Raw genomic sequence first — 21,879 nt, 5'->3', positions numbered from 1 at the left:
TGCCTGGAGCGACTCTGCAGAGTTAAGGAGGGGGGGGGGGGAGAGAACACAGGTTAACAGCTGGTTTAAGGACCCCCTCATCTGTTGCAGCCAGCACAAAAATAGTACAAAATGGGAACAGGATACAAGGTGTCAAGGACATCGTATTCGGATTCATAGAAGTGCAATTGAGCGCCTGGGGCCAGTGCCCTTTAAACCTGCGCCAAATCCCGCCGTAAATAAGCTGCTGGAGGGAGATTCTAATCAAAGGAGGTTATTAAAAATTCTGTGCGAGCCAGGGCTGGGAGAATGTGCTCAAACTCAGAAAGTCACAGGCACTGGCACTCTGTCTGTCTGTCCCTCTTTTGTTTCCGGTGCCACTGCTGCGTGTGTGTTTGTGTGTGTTTGTGTGTGTGTGTGTGTATGCGTATCTCTCTAGAGTCAGGACCAGACTCCACAGTACTGGAGCTCCACTGTAATTAGTCAGTGAGAGCTGAGCTGCCTGTGCTGCTTGTACCTGTCTGTGTGAGATGTTAACCACAGGGCTTCTATTTAACCATACAGGGACTCTTCTAAAGGCTCACTGTTAGTGGCACCCTGCCAGATCACCACACTATCACAGTACTAGCCTACTGTAGCTATCAGAGAGGCTATGTACATTTCCTATCAATCTATGAAAGAAAGATAGATACACTGTTGAATGCTCTCGCAACGTTTTCGACCCGTAGGTCTTCGTCTATGCTATGGTAATACAGGCAGCCAACAGTGCCATAGCAATGGGAATAATTCTATAAAAAATGTACTTCCTGTTTAACTAGCATCAATTCATTTAGCTTGAATGAAGGTTAGGGATATGACTAGTAACGGTCCAATGTGTCTTTAACATTGGCTCTCTAAGAGCATGGTCATCCCGGTGGTGTTAGAGACTACTTCATTAATATCTCTGAACGTGATGCTCTTCTACTATAAGCAATCAAACGCTATTTGCCTTCAGTGGTGCTGGAAAGCAAGAGTGTAGCTACCCGTGCCCTGGCTCCCTCCCTCCCTCCTTCCCTCACTATCTCATGAACAGAGGCAGTCGTCTTGCCCTACTCCTTGCTAATTGGCTTTAAATATATCAGGCGTTTCACCTACTGGTCGGTATCTCAACTAAAACTAATGCATTTGCCCTCCAGTCGGCCGGAGCATCCCTGAAGACTTGAGTCATATTTTTAAATGGCGGAGGAGTGGGAGTGGAGGAGGTGATTATTTTAGTAGGTTCTTATTTAAGAGGTCAAATTATAAAGGGAGCCAGTCTGGGGGGAGAAAACAGGGACACAGATGGACTGTTTACAAAGGGCCATGGTGCCACTGACATGCTTTACATCTCCTCTGTCAGCTCATTATGAGCTCTCTCTCTAGAAAGGGAAGGGGACAGGAGATTACATTTTACATTTACATCATTTAGCAGACGCTCTTATCCAGAGCGACTTACAGTTAGCGAATACATATATACATATATATATATTTTTTTATACTGGCCCCCCGTGGGAATCAAACCCACAACCCTGGCGTTGCAAACGCCATGCTCTATCAACTGAGCTACATCCCTGCCGGCCATTCCCTCCCCTACCCTGGACGACGCTGGGCCAATTGTGCGCCGCCCATGAGTCTCCCGGTCGCGGCCGGCTGCGACAGAGCCTGGATTCGAACCAGGATCTCTAGTGGCACAGTTAGCGCAGTGCCTTAGACCACTGCGCCACTCAGGAGCACAATGAGATAACAAAGGGTACAAAGGGTGCATAACAGTACAGTGGCTGGATGCTGGATCTACCTGCACTACTGTTTGAATACAGAAGGTAGACACAGAAATATACTGTAGGAGGTGTATAGTGAAAATGGGATCACAATGGGATTTATTAGACAAGACAAGCGTCAGATTAATTAATATGCCACAAAACCATCCTATGACATAATATTGAGCCCAGACAACACATATTGCATATTAGTTACAGTTATACTAAAGATTTTTTTAGGTGTGATAAACTGATGTCCAGTAAAACGTATTGTCATATAGTCCTTCTAAAGACACGTATAGTTAGGCTGCTAGCCTCCTGAGTGGCGCAGTGGTCTAAGGCACTGCATCGCAGTGCTAACTGTGCCACTAGAGATCCTGGTTCGAATCCAGGCTCTGTCGCAGCCGGCCGCGACCGGGAGACTCATGGGCGGCGCACAATTGGTCCAGGGTAGGGGAGGGAATGGCCAGCAGGGATGTAGCTCAGTTGATAGAGCATGGCGTTTGCAATGCCAGGGTTGTGGGTTCGATTCCCACGGGGGGCCAGTATAAAAAAATAAATATGTATTCACTAACTGTAAGTCGCTCTGGATAAGAGCGTCTGCTAAATGACTAAAATGTAAATGACATATTTTTCAAAATAACAAAATAAAGCTTGGTGCTTAACAGCTTTGCTGTCGGCAGTAGTTTCCTACCAACTCTAACAGAGGGAAGGCAGGTCAGTGTTCATCAGTCTGACTGACTAATGTCCTGCATGACAATGCTGTTAACACGGCGAGGTGATAATGCAATCAACTATGGGACATGGTCCCGATAATGTATTAAATTAACCAAGCTTCTCTCTAATGTTTCACCGTGGGCATTTCACTTCAAAACACATTCTATTGGTGGTGACAGTATTTCAACCTTTGCATCATACTGTATGTCTAATGAATTATGTACTTGTCTTCTTTGATAGATTGTATGAAGTATGTGAGAACTTATACAAGTCATTTTACAATCTTATACAAGTTAAGTGTGTGCAAGAAGTGTTTAGACCAGTCTAGTGTGAATGGATTGACACACATGAGTGTGCAGAGACTGCCTAGATGCAAGTCATCCGTTCTGAGACTCTGTAAGGCTCTCTGAGGCTCCCCAGCCCACTACTGTTGAAGCTGGTTCTCCTGAGTACTGAGATGGCTGAAACGACACGCTCTTAGCTCTGGGCGTGTCAGGGGGTATGTGAGGAGGATCAGATCAGAGGAGTGTATAGAGGTCCACAGTGGTTCCTCTGCTTGTTGTGTTTGGGGACAATGAGAGGACAAAGGAGCCCTAGAGCGAGGGGGTGGGAGGGACGGGAGGACACACTGAGGTCACTCTACGGAGGGCGCACTCGGTTTCATCTGTTAGCTTGGGCCTGGGCAGGAACAGAGAACACAACACACTGCCCTAGACACTGACAAGGAACACACACCACAGCACAGCTACACACTACCTTACACACTACCTTACACACTACCTTACACACTAGTAACACACACCACAGCACAGCTACACACTACCTTACACACTACCTTACACACTACCTTACACACTACCTTACACACTACCTTACACACTAGTAACCCACACCACAGCAACAGAGCTACAGTACCTACACTGGCCTTCATGGTGCATTGGGCAGGATTGGAAATGGGCTAACTGAAACTGGTAAGATTTCAGGGTATTGCTAAATTGGGCTAAAGATCAGGTTTGAATGTGAAAACACTTCCTTGACTGTGTGGTTGTAACTAAAAGGGATATATGTCTTTATAACAAGAAGGTGACTAGGACTTACTTTAGCTGCTTTCAGTAGGATCTCTCTCTCCTGTTCATCCTTCCTCTGCTTCTCGATCCTCTCCAGCTGCTCAAAGAACTTTAGCTGCGACCGCACGTCTGCCGACTGCTCATACCATTCCTCATCCTGCAGAGACAGAGGGGGAGAAAGAAGAGAGAGAGAGCGAGTGTGGATGTAAAATAACTTAAGATCCTTAGAAGATCTCATATTAACCACACGTTTGGATAAACATACTATTCCAACTTTCGACACCTCGTCTCGCTCAACCACCAGTTTGGATAACTAATCACAACTTTTCTTTGTTTACATGCATCACCGCTTCTCGTTGTGTTAAATATGTTGTTCTGCACTTGGGAGACGGGAAGATGAGACAAGTTTCAGAAGGAAAACAAAGTTTGTGGGTCATCAAAAAGTTAATATGACAATTGTTTATTCCCTGTGTGTTGTCTGTCTCTCTGTTCTCCCCCAACACCCTTTATCAGTTTCTCTCACTCTATCTCTCTCTCTGTGGCGATGTGAGGAGCTGGGTGCAGAGCAGAGCACAGAGTGGAGTGACATCTGAGGGCTTGTCACCACTCTCTCATCCTTCCTCCCGCCTTTGTTCAGAGCTGAGCCTGCACTCCTCTCCTCTTCCGTAACTCAGTCGTGCGCTCTCTTCCAGGCCGCCCGCCCGGTTGGTTTTTTCGCTGATGTCAACAGAGTGGCTTCACAGAGACGAGGAGACTTCACGCTTTTAACACGCCTCATTTACAAACCGCAAAAAAGGCAAAACAAGACAGGGACAGCTGTAGCACCACCACCCCACCGCTCCTCTGCCTCACATACACACAGGAAAACAGCTTTTCAAAGTTGCTATGTTTTTTGCTTTCATTCTTTTACAAGGAGCAGAATTGAATTGACTTTATTGTAAACCAATTAAATGTGGTTACATTGCTATATTCAAGGCTAAATGTTTATGTCACCAATGTTGGTGTGTCAGACAGAGGCCTGAAAAAGATCTATCAGGTATTTTTCAAAGTTTTGAAAAATATGTTTCTGTGGAAACTATGCTATCATGTTTATCACTTAAGTGTAAAAAGCGCCCACCTCCTCATAGGTATGTCTGTCTCTGGCACGACTACTTACTTTACAGCCATCCATCCTGTGCTGTGCGATGGAGGAGACCTTCTCTAGCACAGTGCGAAGTCGGGACTGGGTGGCGTGGGAGATGAAGGTGACAGCCTCCAAAGGTACCTCTGACACTCCAAACCTCTTAGCTGAGGGTCACACACAGACAGAAGGACTCCAACATTAATATACGCTGATCTCCCCAAATCCTAGTCCGAAAAGGCTTTTCATACTACTGAACCAAGCTGAGCCGAACCAAACCAAGCTGTAATGAGCTGGCCTGGTTACACATCCACCATAGTTGCTGGAACCATGTTAAAAAGGACAAAGAAAAACATCTGAGCCAGGACAGTTTGGTTTAGGTCAGGACAATAGTGTGAAAAAGGTATTCGTTTCATATGATGAATCTCTTTCTAGACGTTTCACAGTTCTAGTGCCATGTTCAGAATAGTATCCAAGTATGAATTACCAGGCTCTTACTCTGCAGTCTTTCGTGTGTAGCTGTAAACAACATTGGCCAACCTTAACTTTAAAGGATAATTTATTTAGACTAGTTTCCTGGCAGTAAACAGTTTAGGAGGTTAGGATCTGTTTTTCTTCCTTTTTAATATGCAGAATGTTCTCTCTGGTACACTTTTAAGTAAACGACACCAATTATTTAAATCAGCCGTACTGTACATACACCTTTTCCCGGTCTAACATCTTGAAAGGATCGAGATCCGTATAAGCCTGATAATTAGTGTGAAAATACAAAAACATTTTCTCTGGGTCGTAAGCGATGTCAAAAGATAAAATACTAAAGGCTTCCACTCTCCTACAAAATTAGATCTTTAAGGGACCGAGACAAAGAAAGCCAAGTTCTCTATGAAAGAAATACATTCCTCAATTTGTAACTTAGTCCACACCAGCACCTGGCTTAGGACTATAGGAGAGTCTAAACAGCATTGAATTGCTTTAGTGTTCGTTTCCAACCACCTTAACAGGCTTTATTTTTTACTATTGTCATCTCATCTGCCCTTAAAAAGAGAAAAGTGAACTTTCTGCACTGAACACGAGTGAGTCTCTTTGGAGTTGCGTGCTTGTGTATGTGTCTCTGCAGAATTGGACCTCTGAGGTACCAGTGCACTATCATTTACTTTGAGATTCTAGAGAACTCCAGCTGTGCGTATGTTCTAGGCCCTGGGAGTCAGGAGGGAGTTGCTGTTTGCAGTTTCACAAATGAAACTGGCCCACGGCTCAAGGACAAGCCTGAAGAACGATTTGGAGAGAGAAGAGAGATAGAAAGAGAGGAGGGGGGTGAGAGGAGAGAGAGATATGGGAAGACAGAAAGAGAAAAAATTAGAAAGAAAGAAAGAATGAATGAAAGAAACAGGGAGAGAGAAACAAGCTCCTCTCCTCCCAATCTGTGTGGACATTCTGAAAGACACAGGGTTCCCTGGTCCTCACTGGGTCTGAATCTACCCTGCCCCGCTGTACATCTCCCTGTCCAGTGGAGGCAGCAGAGAGCAGAGAAGGCAGCATAAAGCAGAGGGGTGAGTCAGGGCTGTGTACCACTGTGTGAGGAGGACCACGTACCCACTAGCCTCTGATTGAGCCAAGTTGGCAGGCTGGGGAGCCTCCCTTGGTTCTGCTGCCAGCTGAGAGTTCTCCACAGCCCATCACTGACACAACAAAGCCGCCCAAGTGCCACTTCCCCAGCAGGGGGCGCCATGGCCTCCCACCCACCCACCCCCGCACAGCACCAAGTCCCCAGAGCAAGATTTACATTTTTAACCCCCTCTTCCCCAAGGCGACGGGATAACAACCTCACCAAGGTACCGTATAACAGCACATGACCTCTGGGCCTCATTGCCACCGTCACCTTGGATACTTAATTGAGGTAAAACAAGAAGAAACGTCTAAGCACTAAAACTCCCCGTTGTGTTTGAATTCTATTCTACTGTGTGATTTTTAATGCAACGTGTATTCAAGACTTAGTTGTTTATGGTAATATTATTGAATTGCACTTTCACACATTAGGCTTAGACATTTCCGACACAGTGCAAAAAGGCCTGAAGTGTAACAAAGTGCCATTTACCAGTGCCACCATTGAATATGCCTAACAAGAGGCCACTACATTGTAGATACTAGTCTATCACATGGTAAACCCTCAAATAAATTCTAATATAAACAGAGGCTGATTCCACTGGTCCGTGTGTCAACTCACATTCGCAAATAGGACAGTATCTGTATGTGGAGCTCCAATCAAAAGACAGAAGAAGAACAAAATCAAGTCTTGTAACTCTGAACTCTCTTCCTTCAGTCCACAGGACAATCTGACAAGCAGCCTTCAAAAGACAGCCCTATAAAGTATTTATGTCAGGGCCTGGGGTCTAGTAAGTTCAGACAGCCACTGTAGAATTCATTAAAGGAGGTGAAAGAACTGTTAAGTGCACCAAGTTTAAAATGAGGGAGTCCAGAAAGGAGGGTCTGCTCCGACCTGGCCTGCAACATCCCATCAGGGGAAGTAAATCAAACTGTCTGTCTTTAGTGATGACACTACAGATGCAGAAACAACAAGGAGAATGAAAGAAAACACAACGCTAACAGATAGATTTCATCACACACACAGACAGGGGTCTGGCCTATATTTTCTAAACCAGCACAAGTTTGAAGGAACATGATTCTGTTTGGTACACATGTTCAGAAGCAAATTAATAAATTCAAGATAAATCTGAAGATAATAATCACTATGATAAAAATGAAGATCAGCGTCATTGGCAACACTTGATGATTATGATTATGGAATTGTTTTATGGAACTGGCGATAATGCTAACCGTGAAGACAATGATACAGTACATGACTCCACTTCAATTCTCTATCATTTAATGACTTTAAAGACTTACTGTGTATGCAACTTCTATTGTTCTATTGCTGTGAACAAGGCCTCATTATCATACACTATATGGGTAGTATTTAGAGGTTTCTCTAGTGAGGGTGTCATCGTGTACTATAATGTACTGTAGTAGTGTACTGTCCGTACCTGTCTCCAGGATGCGTCTGTGTAACAGGCCCGGGGTAGGAAGGCCTCATCTTTACAGGAGCGGATGTGTGTTCCCACCAGCTCAGAGTTGGTGGCCAGGATACGAGCGCTCTCTTCAGTCAGGTTCACCCCCGCCATGGACGCCACATCGTTAATGTCATCATCATCCCTGGAAACAAATAGATGGAGGATTTATTTCATTAAGGGCTCTACAGATGTAGTTTTTAAAAGGCTTCTAATGTTGACATTTCCACTTAGAAATGTCAGACTTGATTTGCCCTAATGAAAAATGTATCAACCCCTACAAACATGTAAATTAATTATAATCCACATAATAATTCACATTTCCTGTTGCTGCAGGACTTTTTTCCTGCTGTAGCAAACTGGCTCAAATTAAGATCCTACATCTGTACATTAGCTCTTACAACAATGTCTGTGTAAAACAATAATATATGGCTCCTTTTTACAGTATTAGTTTGCTATGTCCCTATAGACAATTACAGAGCTGTTCCTGTGGAAAACTGACTCAGATTTTCTCATTTCATTCAAGGTGCAATCGTACAAGGAATGTAGTGTATGCACTTGCATTGTTATGATGTTGATTCAGTGTATAAGTTGGTCATAATAATACACTATTTTAATAGGTTTTATTCCATCCAGAGTCAGCATATACAGTGGGGAAAAAAGTATTTAGTCAGCCACCAATTGTGCTAGTTCTCCCACTTAAAAAGATGAGAGAGGCCTGTAATTTTCATCATAGGTACACGTCAACTATGACAGACAAATAGAGAAAAGAAATCCAGAAAATCACATTGTAGGATTTTTAATGAATTTATTTGCAAATTATGGTGGAAAATAAGTATTTAGTCACCTACAAACAAGCAGGATTTCTGGCTCTCACAGACCTGTAACTTCTTCTTTAAGAGGCTCCTCTGTCCTCCACTCGTTACCTGTATTAATGGCACCTGTTTGAACTTGTTATCAGTATAAAAGACACCTGTCCACAACCTCAAACAGTCACACTCCAAACTCCACTATGGCCAAGACCAAAGAGATGTCAAAGGACACCAGAAACAAAATTGTAGACCTGCACCAGGCTGGGAAGACTGAATCTGCAATAGGTAAGCAGCTTGGTTTGAAGAAATCAACTGTGGGAGCAATTATTAGGAAATGGAAGACATACAAGACCACTGATAATCTCCCTCGATCTGGGGCTCCACGCAAGATCTCACCCCGTGGGGTCAAAATGATCACAAGAACGGTGAGCAAAAATCCCAGAACCACACGGGGGGACCTAGTGAATGACCTGCAGAGAGCTGGGACCAAAGTAACAAAGCCTACCATCAGTAACACACTACGCCGCCAGGGACTCAAATCCTGCAGTGCCAGACGTGTCCCCCTGCTTAAGCCAGTACATGTCCAGGCCCGTCTGAAGTTTGCTAGAGTGCATTTGGATGATCCAGAAGAGGATTGGGAGAATGTCATATGGTCAGATGAAACCAAAATATAACTTTTTGGTCAAAACTCAACTCGTCGTGTTTGGAGGACAAAGAATGCTGAGTTGCATCCAAAGAACACCATACCTACTGTGAAGCATGGGGGTGGAAACATCATGCTTTGGGGCTGTTTTTCTGCAAAGGGACCAGGACGACTGATCCGTGTAAAGGAAAGAATGAATGGGGCCATGTATCGTGAGATTTTGAGTGAAAACCTCCTTCCATCAGCAAGGGCATTGAAGATGAAACGTGGCTGGGTCTTTCAGCATGACAATGATCCCAAACACACCGCCCGGGCAACGAAGGAGTGGCTTCGTAAGAAGCATTTCAAGGTCCTGGAGTGGTCTAGCAAGTCTCCAGATCTCAACCCCATATAAAATCTTTGGAGGGAGTTGAAAGTCCGTGTTGCCCAGCGACAGCCCCAAAACATCACTGCTCTAGAGGAGATCTGCATGGAGGAATGGGCCAAAATACCAGCAACAGTGTGTGAAAACCTTGTGAAGACTTACAGAAAACGTTTGACCTGTGTCATTGCCAACAAAGGGTATATAACAAAGTATTGAGAAACTTTTGTTATTGACCAAATACTTATTTTCCACCATAATTTGCAAATAAATTCATAAAAAATCCTACAATGTGATTTTCTGGAGAAAAAAAATCTCATTTTGTCTGTCATAGTTGACGTGTACCTATGATGAAAATTACAGGCCTCTCTCATAATAATAATAATAATAATAATATACCATTTAGCAGACGCTTTTATCCAAAGCGACTTACAGTCATGTGTGCATACATTTTTACTTATGGGTGGTCCCGGGGATCGAACCCACTACCCTGGCGTTACAAGCGCCATGCTCTACCAGCTGAGCTACAGAGGACCTCATCTTTTTAAGTGGGAGAACTTGCACAATTGGTGGCTGACTAAATACTTTTTCCCCCACTGTAGTAGGATTGACAATGTTTGGATGGTGGGGAGCTGGGTAAGGATGCTCAGGAGGATTGGAGCTGCTGTGTGATGAATCTGGCAATATACTAATATCAACAAACACTGTTTACAGACCACTCTGCTGAGAACAGCAATATCCTCCAGTACTAGTCCAGTGGAAATATCCACCACCATTTTGATTCACAACACGGGCTGGCTTCTCAATACATTGTTCATTTTCTTACATATTAGTATTTTTTGAATTCATACGTAGGTTTGGATCAGTAAAATGTATTAGATATTGTGTTTGAGATAAACAGTAACCAGGGGATAAAGGACCAAGAACAGGGGAGTGTGCTGTGGCTGGCAATGCCCTGAACTGATCAGCCATGGAAACACTGCCTCCCTCCATCGTCCACTGGGCTGGCGGAACCACTGAGTGGCGGTGACAGAGGGCACAGAGAACCACAGAACACACACAGGGCAGCCGCTCACACCCTCCCTCGCCCGTTCCTTTGCCTCCCCTCTAAAGTAATTGGCGTTCGCACCGCCGCCGCCGGTTCCGACCGACAAGAGGTTACGTGTTGCGGGGGCCATGCACGTTGATGCTGCCTTGCTCTCTCTGCCCGCCGCGGGCAGGCGCCCGTGTGTGGGAACACATCGTCATCGTCAGCGGCAGGCATCGCACCCCGCTGATGTCTTCCTGTTCCTCTGTAAGGCCATGAGCACCTATATGAGTCCTGACATCCCGGCAGGAGGTTGACAAAGACGATTAGAGCTCCTCCCAGCACCAAGAGATCTCACTAGAGTAACTAACCCTCTACTCACCCTGCCAGTCCCAGTCCTACTCTCTCTGAGTCTAATAATAATAATAAACCTCCATGTAGAATCTACCCAACAACACTTTGATGATACAGGAGATTCCAGTATGTTATCATTATATATCTCCCCTCCTACTGTAGGCTATGCACCTTCATCTTCACCACTGTCATCTTCATCATCATCAACACCCAACACCCTGGCCTCTTAACCTTATTATCCATTATATAAATATACCTTACATAAATCATCACATGTAATGATGATTAACACATAAAGTTACACAACACAGCTAGTGGACATGGTCTTGCTATGTTGCTATGCAAATAACTCCATTATTCCTGTTTCTTAATAGCACAGCTAGATGTATCCTGTGTTGGGGTGGGGAACTACAATCAAATGGGAATGCAAGACACGGCTGACATTAAAAGGAGGGAATTAGATATGAAATGCACAAAAACAACAAAAAGACTCCTGAACGAATGTACAGTACCTTCTCCTCTCACTAATAAAGGCGAGGTGTAATTAGGTTCCACTGTGGAGGAATAGATGCCTCTCAATGATTTTGCTGCTGGCCATGACACCCAGAGCAACATGAATACATATGCATGTACTTTCCATATCAAGCCTGGATGGGAGAGAGGGCACGCCATAGGTGGCGAGTTGGATTGCTCTGCCATTTAGAAGGAGCATGTGTTTGCATGTGGCGTGTGTGGAATGGGGGCATCCAGTCAGGGAAGATCCAGAATCCAGGGCTAGACAGGGATTGTCTCTGATACCTCCCCCAAGAGAGTGCCCCCTGTGCCCAAGGAGGGGTCGTCAACCGAGCCATCTGAGTGGCTAACATCCCTGAGACCCCTCCATGTAGCTAGTCATACCTCACAGTGAGTGAGACACACACACAGTCACAAACACAGGCACAGGCCACTGCAGCTTCCTTAGTTCCTCAATGTGCACTACAGCCTGTCGCTTTAGGCAATGCTCACTGCTGCCAACATGTACCAAAGTCGGTGTACTGTAGTTTAAGCACGTTCCCTCTCTGTGTGTCTGGCTGGTCTGGACTGGACGTGAACGAGCTGGATGGGGAGACGGGGACTGGGGTGGAGGGACGTATGCCCCAGACCAGACACAGAGTGGAGGGGCAGGAGGATTTGGGGGAATGATGGTGAGCTCACCGCTGGCATTGGGCTGAGGGGGCTGAGGTCTGAGATGGCTGAGAACTGGGGGGTGAGGGCCGGGTGTGATTAAAGCGGATGTTGGGTGTTTACAGAAAGCAGGAGGGAGAGACCAGCTGCTTCCACTCAGCACTGTAAAACTACACTGTTGCTGCTTGTCTGTCTGTCAGTCTGTCTGTCTGTCTGTGGTCACCAAAGCAGAGCACACTCTGAACTCACCGGGAACCCCACAAGCCCTGTGGTCTGAACACAACACAACACAACACATCACAACACATCACAACACAGCACAACACAGCACAACACAGCACAACACAGCACATCACAACACAGCACAACAGATACATAAATACATAAATTGACATATGGTCAAGGTGGAGACACTAGAGGGGTTATGCCTAGTTGATTCTACTTGGACCATGTTTGACTGGTTATAAGCTGAATCTCTGAGATCATAGTCTATTCAACCCCTATCTAATTAGCTATTCAACACTTGCATTATATTCTTCGCAAAGGGAAACAATACAAATCTGATGTTACACAAAACACAATCTACATAGCACAACACTGGGGAGTGGAAGGAGGGGGGAGTATTTAAGATCAAACACAGGAAACAGAAAAAAACTAAAAATGCCTACAGTACAATCTCAGTATCATCACTATTTTAAGGAGGGGGGAGACTCCCTTATCCCTCCCCATTTCTGGACTATTGCCACCCGTGCTGAGAGGGAGTTGCTGAGAGTGCTCTAAGGGGAGAGGATATACACACGCCACAGGGCTCTGTTCCAACATGCTCTTATGTCCTCAGGAGGGGAACAGTATAGCGCTAGATACAGCCCTGCCCTACCAGGGACTACTACACTACACTACACTACACAGCCAGAAAACAGGGATTCCCAATCCATGTCAACATGCAGAGTAGAGGGGGGGGGTGTTTCTGGACGAGGTTAAATGCATGCTGGTGACGATATACAGTGGGGAGAACAAGTATTTGATACACTGCCGATTTTGCAGGTTTTCCTACTTACAAAGCATGTAGAGGTCTGTAATTTTTATCATAGGTACACTTCAACTGTGAGAGGCGGAATCTAAAACAAAAATCCAGAAAATCACATCGTATGATTTTTAAGTAATTCATTTGCATTTTATTGCATGACATAAGTATTTGATACATCAGAAAAGCAGAACTTAATATTTGGTACAGAAACCTTTGTTTGCAATTACAGAGATCATACGTTTCCTGTAGGTCTTGACCAGGTTTGCACACACTGCAGCAGGGATTTTGGCCCACTCCTCCATACAGACCTTCTCCAGATCCTTCAGGTTTCGGGTCTGTCGCTGGGCAATACAGACTTTCAGCTCTCTCCAAAGATTTTCTATTGGGTTCAGGTCTGGAGACTGGCTAGGCCACTCCAGGACCTTGAGATGCTTCTTACGGAGCCACTCCTTAGTTACCCTGGCTGTGTGTTTCGATTCGTTGTCTTGCTGGAAGACCCAGCCACGACCCATCTTCAATGCTCTTACTAAGGGAAGGAGGTTGTTGGCCAAGATCTCGCGATACATGGCCCCATCCATCCTCCCCTCAATACGGTGCAGTCGTCCTGTCCCCTTTGCAGAAAAGCATCCCCAAAGAATGATGTTTCCACCTCCATGCTTCACGGTTGGGATGGTGTTCTTGCGGTTGTACTCATCCTTCTTCTTCCTCCAAACATGGCGAGTGGAGTTTAGACCAAAAAGCTCTATTTTTGTCTCATCAGACCACATGACCTTCTCCCATTCCTCCTCTGGATCATCCAGATGGTCATTGGCAAGCTGCAGACGGGCCTGGACATGTGCTGGCTTGAGCAGGGGGACCTTGCGTGCGCTGCAGGATTTTAATCCATGACGGCGTAGTGTGTTACTAATGGTTTTCTTTGAGACTGTGGTCCCAGCTCTCTTCAGGTCATTGACCAGGTCCTGCCGTGTAGTTCTGGGCTGATCCCTCACCTTCCTCATGATCATTGATGCCCCACGTGGTGAGATCTTGCATGGAGCCCCAGACCGAGTGTGATTGACCGTCATCTTGAACTTCTTCAATTTTCTAATAATTGCGCCAACAGTTGTTGCCTTCTCACCAAGCTGCTTGCCTATTGTCCTGTAGCCCATCCCAGCCTTGTGCAGGTCTACAATTTTATCCCTGATGTCCTTACACAGCTCTCTGGTCTTGGCCACTGTGGAGAGGTTGGAGTCTGTTTGATTGAGTGTGTGGACAGGTGTCTTTTACACAGGTAACGAGTTCAAACAGGTGCAGTTAATACAGGTAATGAGTGGAGAACAGGAGGGCTTCTTAAAGAAAAACTAACAGGTCTGTGAGAGCCGGAATTCTTACTGGTTGGTAGGTGATCAAATACTTATGTCATGCAATAAAATGCAAATTCATTACTTAAAAATCATATAATGTGATTTTTTGGATTTTTGTTTTAGATTCCATCTCTCACAGTTGAGGTGTACCTATGATAAAAATGACAGACCTCTACATGCTTTGTAAGTAGGAAAACCTGCAAAATCGGCAGTGTATCAAATACTTGTTCTCCCCACTGTATTAACCTATTTGATTGAGCTGACATGAAACAAGTGTGTGGCCTATGTACTGTATGGTTAGCCAATATAGTGCACTGCTGGGGCAGGGAGGCAATGCGTGGCTTGAGTAAACACGGAGGCAGAAGCACCAGAGGGAAAAGGTTGTCAGTAACAAGCAGGCCTGACAGCTTAATTATCAAGGCCACTAAAGATTTATTGGTTTATCAATCAGGGCCCGGGGCAGCTACTTTCCCCTCAGGAGGGGAGGCCATTACCATGAACCCGGTGGCCTGTGTGACCCAGACTACTATGGGCACGGAGCCAGTGGTGTAAAGTAACTAAGTACAAATATTTTGAAGTACTACTTAAGTATTTTTGGGAGGGATCTGTACTTTTTACAACTTTCACTCACCTACATTCCTAAAGAAAATAATGTACTTTTTACTCCATACATTTTCCCTGACACCCAAAAGTACTCGTTACATTTTGAATACTTAGCAGGACAGGAAAATGTACATACATACGCACGTACACACAAACAGAGATATGAGCGCAATCACGCATGTACACACACATATGCACCTATACCTATAGGTTAGATTGTAAAGATCATTTTTCATGAAGATTTTTTTACAAAGATGAAACGAGCTCAAGAACCTGGAGGTAGGGTGGGGGCAACCATAAACATCTATATTAACGAGGGGAAACACAAGTGTAGACTACATTGTGCCATTTTATTTTGAAAAGGGTCATTAGCTAGTGTTTATCCATGTACATGGTTTCAATAATGACTTGTTCCTGCTTAACTTTTAGTAGTTTATCATCATTCCTACCAAAGAGTTGTAACAGGAATCCAGAGCATTGATGAGTGTGAATGACTCTGAATTATCTATTGGCTGGGAGAGAGAGTGTTGTTATGTGATAGACAAAGCAAAAGGAGAGAGAGAGAGAGAGAGATAGAGAGATAGAGAGACAGAGAGAGAGAGAGAGACAGAGACAGAGACAGAGACAGAGACAGAGACACAGAGAGAGAGAGAGAGAGAGAGAGAGAGAGAGAGAGAGAGAGAGAGAGAGAGAGAGAGACAGAGAGATAGAGAGAGAGAGAGAGAGACAGAGACAGAGACAGAGACAGAGAGAGAGAGACAGAGAGAGAGAGACAGACAGACAGACAGACAGACAGACAGACATAGATAGTGAGACAGAGAGAGAGAGAGAGAGAGAGACAGAGAGCGAGAGAGAGCGAGAGAGAGAGAGAGACAGACAGACAGACAGACAGACAGACAGACAGACAGACAGACAGACAGACAGACAGACAGACAGAGAGAGCAAGAGCGAGAGCGAGAGTCAGGCAGATGACAGGATGAAAACTCATGGCCTTAGCTGAGGTGTAGCCTGTAGTCATCCAAGTTATCTTGGTGAAATGCTGCCCCCATGTGCTGGCTGTCCATAACACTCAGTAAGACTCTCTTTCTCTCTTCTCCTCCCTCTCTCTTTTCCTCCCTCTTCTCTCTACCTGAAGAGGTGCACAGAACCAGCGTTTGTACCTGAAAGAACCGCCTCCGGGATCGTTCAGCTTGTTTTTCTGATTTCCAGAGCCCTTAACGGCAAAGCCCACAGGACTTTTGCCTGCTTGGAACGTGGCTCCCTTGCCGACCGTGCCTGGGAAACAAACACACACACACACACACACACACACACACACACACACACACACACACACACACACACACAGAGTAATATTATTATGAGCTGTCCCCTCGTATTATCGTCAAACCTGCTCCTGTCTGAAGAACTTTCTTTAACCATCTCTGTCACACTGGGGAGAGAAGAGGGAGACCAGGGGAGACAGAGGAGCAGTATTACAACGTAGGCAGCTCTCCCCAGGTTTGTATAGACAACATCATTCTGTCAATATCACTGCGCTTCACCGGTTCTCCTTACACTCCAAAACCGCATCCTGCTTGGAGACACGTTTTCGGAGAGGCACAAGGACTGCCAGAGTGAATTTAAACTTGATTTTAACAGGCAGGTTCCTAGCCAAGAGGCACAAAGTATTTTTAGAAACTTTCCCCGCATTACAATTTATGGGCATAAAACAACATACATATCTTTCACTGCAGGCAATCTGAGGAAGGGGCAAATCAAATTTGTATGCACCTCTGATCACACACACGCACAAATACCTGAGAACACACCACACACTTTGGGGACTAGTATGGTATTTAGGGGATTTTTCAGGGCTTGCTTCAGTGTGTTCAGTCAGTGTTTGTGAATCAGTGTGAGATGGTAGCAGTGTAAATGTTTGATGAAAGGATTAACAGGGTAGAGCAGGATTGGAAACACCTGTTCTCAGCTCTCCTATCTGTCTGTTCAGATCCTTTGGTGTGAGATAAGTATTCTCTGAAGTACCATATGAAATATGTAACATGTAATGGAGACGCTGTGGTCACCTTGTGTTCTTAATGGGGTGATCACCATGGGCATCCTGACCTGGCAACCAGCAGTGCCTACTTGCTTGATACCCTGAGGGGAGAGAGAGAGAGAGAGAGAGAGAGAGAGAGAGAGAGAGAGAGAGAGAGAGAGAGAGAGAGAGAGAGAGAGAGAGGGGAAGAAGAAGAAGAAGAAGAAGAAGAAGAAGAAGAAGAAGAAGAATGGTAAATACAATTTAGACAGTTGACCAAATCAATGAAAAGCAGGTCTTGTGACGTCTCAATTGATTGATCCCGATTAATTTTGACATTAAAAAAGGTATCGCTGTACGGGAGAGTGAGGAATGGGCCAGTGTGTGTGTGTGTGTCGGCATAAAACAACGGGAGGAGGAAGAGGAGGAACAGCAGAGTGAAAAAGTAGAGACAGAGAGAAGAGAAGCGAAGAGAAGAGACGAGGGGTTGGGAGGAGAGGAGAGGAGAGGAGAGGAGAGGAAAGGAGAGGAGAGGAGAGGAGAGGAGAGGAGAGGAGAGGAGAGGAGAGGAGAGGAGAGGAGAGGAGAGGAGAGGAGAGGAGAGGAGAGGAGAGGGCTGCTTCTGCGCTAATAGAGCCACTTCCTTCCTAGCATGCAGCCTAGCCGTGGGACAGGCCTGAGGCCCAGCCATCCATTCACACCAGTTTGCTTCTCGCTGCATATTTTTTAGCCTTGTTTTCCATTCCCTGACACATGCTATATTACTGTTCAAGGCTTGAAAAAGATAGGGGCCATTTCTCCCAGAGATCCACTGCAGGGCCTCAGAGGAAAATACATTCAGCAGCCAGAATAGAAAAGGTAGCACCTCTGGCGGACCAACAACACAGTTTGAGAAAATCCCAGGTAAGTTCCGAAATAAAAAATGGGGAACTTTCTCTGGGGTTGTTTTAGGAGCACACTATAAAGAACATACAGGGTTCCCTGGTTCCAAAACCAGAAGCAAGTTTTAGCTTCAGACTGGTGTTATACCAGGGGCTATAGTCTAGTGATTACAACTGCTTTGAATGTCAGACCTTTGGTGATTGAGTTGACACTGGATCAGTCCAGCCAATAGTCTGGTGGGGAAGCAGAACGCTGGCAGAGCAGTGTGTGTCTCAAATCAAATCAAATCAAATCACATTTTATTGGCCACATGCGCCGAATACAACAGGTGCAGACATTACAGTGAAATGCTTACTTACAGCCCTTAACCAACAGTGCATTTCTTTTTAATAAAAAAGTAAAATAAAACAACAACAAAAAAGTGTTGACAAAAAAAGAGCAGAAGTAAAATAAAATAACAGTAGGGAGGCTATATATACAGGGGGGTACCGGTGCAGAGTCAGTGTGCTGGGGCACCGGCTAGTTGAGGTAGTTGAAGTAATATGTACATGTGGGTAGAGTTAAAGTGACTATGCATAAATAATTAACAGAGTAGCAGCAGCGTAAAAAGGATTGGGTGGGGGGGCAGTGCAAATAGTCCGGGTAGCCATGATTAGCTGTTCAGGAGTCTTATGGCTTGGGGGTAGAAGCTGTTGAGAAGTCTTTTGGACCTAGACTTGGCACTCCGGTACCGCTTGCCGTGCGGTAGCAGAGAGAACAGTCTATGACTAGGGTGGCTGGAGTCTTTGACAATTTTGAGGGCCTTCCTCTGACACCGCCTGGTATAGAGGTCCTGGATGGCAGATTGCCCCAGTGATGTACTGGGCCTGTAGTGCCTTGCGGTCGGAGGCCAAGCAGTTGCCATACCAGGCGGTGATGCAACCAGTCAGGATGCTCTCGATGGTGCAGCTGTAGAATTCTTTGAGGATCTGAGGACCCATGCCAAATCTTTTCAGTCTCCTGAGGGGGAATAGGCTTTGTCGTGCCCTCTTCACGACTGTCTTGGTGTGTTTGGACCATACTTCACCAAGGAACTTGAAGCTCTCAACCTGTTCCACTACAGCCCCGTCGATGAGAATGAGGGCGTGCTCAGTCCTCTTTTTTTTCCTGTAGTCCACAATCATCTCCTTTGTCTTGGTCACGCTGAGGGAGAGGTTGTTATCCTGGCACCACACGGCCAGGTCTCTGACCTCCTCCCTATAGGCTGTCTCATCGTTGTCGGTGATCAGGCCTACCACTGTTGTGTCGTCGGCAAACTTAATGATGGTGTTGGAGTCGTGCCTGGCCATGCAGTCATGGGTGAACAGGGAGTACAGGAGGGGACTGAGCACGCACCCCTGAGGGGCCCCCGTGTTGAGGATCAGTGTGGCAGATGTGTTGTTACCTACCCTTACCACCTGGGGGCGGCCCGTCAGGAAGTCCAGGATCCAGTTGCAGAGGGAGGTGTTTAGTCCCAGGATCCTTAGCTTAGTGATGAGCTTTGAGGGCACTATGGTGTTGAATGCTGGTCTCTGTGTGTGTGTGTGTGTGTGTGTGTGTGTGTGTGTGTGTGTGTGTGTGTGTGTGTGTGTGTGTGTGTGTGTGTGTGTGTGTGTGTGTGCTCTCTGTGTGTGTGTCTCTGTGTGTGTGTGTGTGTGTGTGTGTGTGTGTGTGTGTGTGTGTGTGTGTGTGTGTGTGTGTGTGTGTGTGTGTGCGCACGTGCGCGTGTGTGTAGGCTGGCAGAGCAGAGTCAGAGTCCGTCTCCTCTCCTCTGTGACTGTGCTCCAATCCAGTAACTGTTGTCCAGCTGCAGCCACACAGCAGTCCTCTAACTGACCCAGCTATGACCTAGTTACCTCCCCTCACCCACGACCCTCCCAACCAGCAGCAGCAGATGAGCGCCGCGAAGGGCACCACCACCACCACCACCCAGCGTTGTGCCCCAGCCCAGGCTACCCTGCCAGTCTGTCCTCAGAGAGAGGGGATGTCCCCGCCAGCATCGGATGCCAGCGGGCTCTGACCTTGGGTAGTCTCCATGGAGGCCTCTCCTCTGTGAGCCAGCACAGCGCTCCATTGACTCACATGTGTATACACACACACCGCTGGACACAGGCATAGCCTCACACACCGCAGACGCACGCACCGAACGTAAACACACACACACAAACACATACACTCACAGGCCCCATGGGAGTGCACTGCTACAGCCCTGTGGCCAGCTGCCTTGGCTAAGCCTCTGTATGGTCTGTGTTGTGCTGGCCTAGCCTGTCAGTGAAGCTGCAGCAGCCCACTGGAACACATTCAGCTCTGTCTCAGTCTCTGAGCCCTGGGGCCTGGGGAACCTTACTCATCTCTCCTTTGGTGCTTAGGTACATACCAAGACAAATGACCTTGGATTTAGTGAAGTCGTAGTCAAAACTCTGGAAATATGGAAATCTTGAACAAACACTTATTTACCCCACTGATAAGTAAGTATCAGAGTATTACAGTATCATCAACCTTAACAACAGAACTGTGGCCAAAACGTTTTCTATTTGTTCTAACACTTCCACAGGGAGTCATAACCAGGGGAGTCATCTATGGTTGGTCCAGTTGACTGTGGCTGATCTCTGTGACTGTAAGTGCAAGTGTAGAGACAGCTAAGACTGTGAGTGTACTGTACCTACCAGGGCAGCTGTGTGTCCCTGGGCCCCGGCACTAGCCCCCATGGTGCTGACGCTGTTGGGGAGGCGGCTGCGGACAGCTGGGCCAGCCATGATGGCAGGGCTGGTGCCTGTGGTGGGGGCGGCTTTGGCCTGCGGCAGAGGCTGGATCAGGGAATGCTGAATGTTGAGCAGAGACAGCCGCAGGGCCGGGAGGCTTTTCTGTCGACGGGCAGATCACACACAACAACAGGGTTTTTACAATAATGAACGTACGGTAATAGAGATTAGTTTACATCTGAATTACAGTAACACAGAATTAGAGGGCATTAACATACATACTAAAAACAAGCCATTAAATGTTTGTTTTTTATTCTTAATTACCAAATGCAAGTTATTATAAAATTGTTGTAGAAATATAGATATCATTATATCAAATAAATCTCCCAAATGGTGAAGATTAAAATGACGTGTACTATACTTGACATGTATGCCCAATGGACAAGTGCTCATCCATTAGCGTAACATTTAGGACGAACACTCTAGCAGAAGACCTGAAAAATGTATGTTTGGTCTGTGGCATATTTTGACGTAAACGTCCTAACATTGCATGACAACATGACTGTGTTTGTGGCTGGCTGGCTCTGCTCTGCGTTGGCTCTGCGGAGGGAGGGCTGGTTGGCAGTGGCATGATGTGACACTCATCACGGATGGCTGGAGAGACCTGCTGGCTACTGGCAGGGACAGCTGTAGGGGCCACTGTCACACACAGTCTGGAGCCAGGCCAGGGGAGCGGCCCCTGCCCGGGTCACATGGGCTGGCCTCTCCACTGCCACTCTGGCTGTTTTACCTTCTCCACCTTTCTCCTGAAGTGTACACTTGCACACTTTCTTATATGGATTTTACAATGGTGGAAACTCCCTCCAGACAATGTTTTCACCAACCTTTGCTTTTAAATCCATGACGGGGAGTGTGCAAACGTAGCCTGAGTAGCTACAGTACAAACCTTGAGGAAGGGGACCAGGTAGGGCTGAGGAGACGACTTGAGCTCTGACTGCAGTCTGTTGGTGAACTCCTCAGGCTCAATCTTAGCATCCTGTGAGGGGGAGAAGAGAGGGAGGTTTATTAAACCCGTCAGCTCCTTGCTATGTGATGTGACACACTTGTACAACAGAGAACAGAGCATATGATTGAAGCGATGTGCAATGTGATTTCTGAACACATTGAGATGAGGTGAAATCACCTCAACGACGGTGTTGATAT

General features: G+C 46.1%; 1 protein-coding gene across 2 annotated transcripts in view; it reads right to left on the bottom strand.

Annotated features, from left to right (window-relative positions):
* Nucleotides 1-3,607: 3,607 nt before the first annotated feature.
* The window catches only part of LOC121534525 (transcription initiation factor TFIID subunit 4-like), a 40,775-nt gene continuing 22,503 nt past the window's right edge, over nt 3,608-21,879 (bottom strand). For both annotated transcript variants that reach the window (XM_045206035.1, XM_045206036.1), the window contains 7 exons: nt 21,623-21,712; nt 20,641-20,838; nt 17,124-17,196; nt 16,218-16,332; nt 7,700-7,868; nt 4,695-4,825; nt 3,608-3,695 (listed from right to left, as the gene is read on the bottom strand). In XM_045206035.1, coding sequence (XP_045061970.1) covers nt 4,739-4,825; nt 7,700-7,868; nt 16,218-16,332; nt 17,124-17,196; nt 20,641-20,838; nt 21,623-21,712 — 732 coding nt within the window. In that variant the 3' untranslated portion in view covers nt 3,608-3,695; nt 4,695-4,738. The remainder of the gene's footprint in view (nt 3,696-4,694; nt 4,826-7,699; nt 7,869-16,217; nt 16,333-17,123; nt 17,197-20,640; nt 20,839-21,622; nt 21,713-21,879) is intronic.

The sequence above is a fragment of the Coregonus clupeaformis genome, chromosome 21 (assembly GCF_020615455.1).
Source record: "Coregonus clupeaformis isolate EN_2021a chromosome 21, ASM2061545v1, whole genome shotgun sequence".
NCBI lineage: Eukaryota > Metazoa > Chordata > Actinopteri > Salmoniformes > Salmonidae > Coregonus > Coregonus clupeaformis.
The sequence above is the reverse complement of the archived record's forward strand: the minus strand, read 5'-3'. Positions and strand labels throughout refer to the sequence as shown.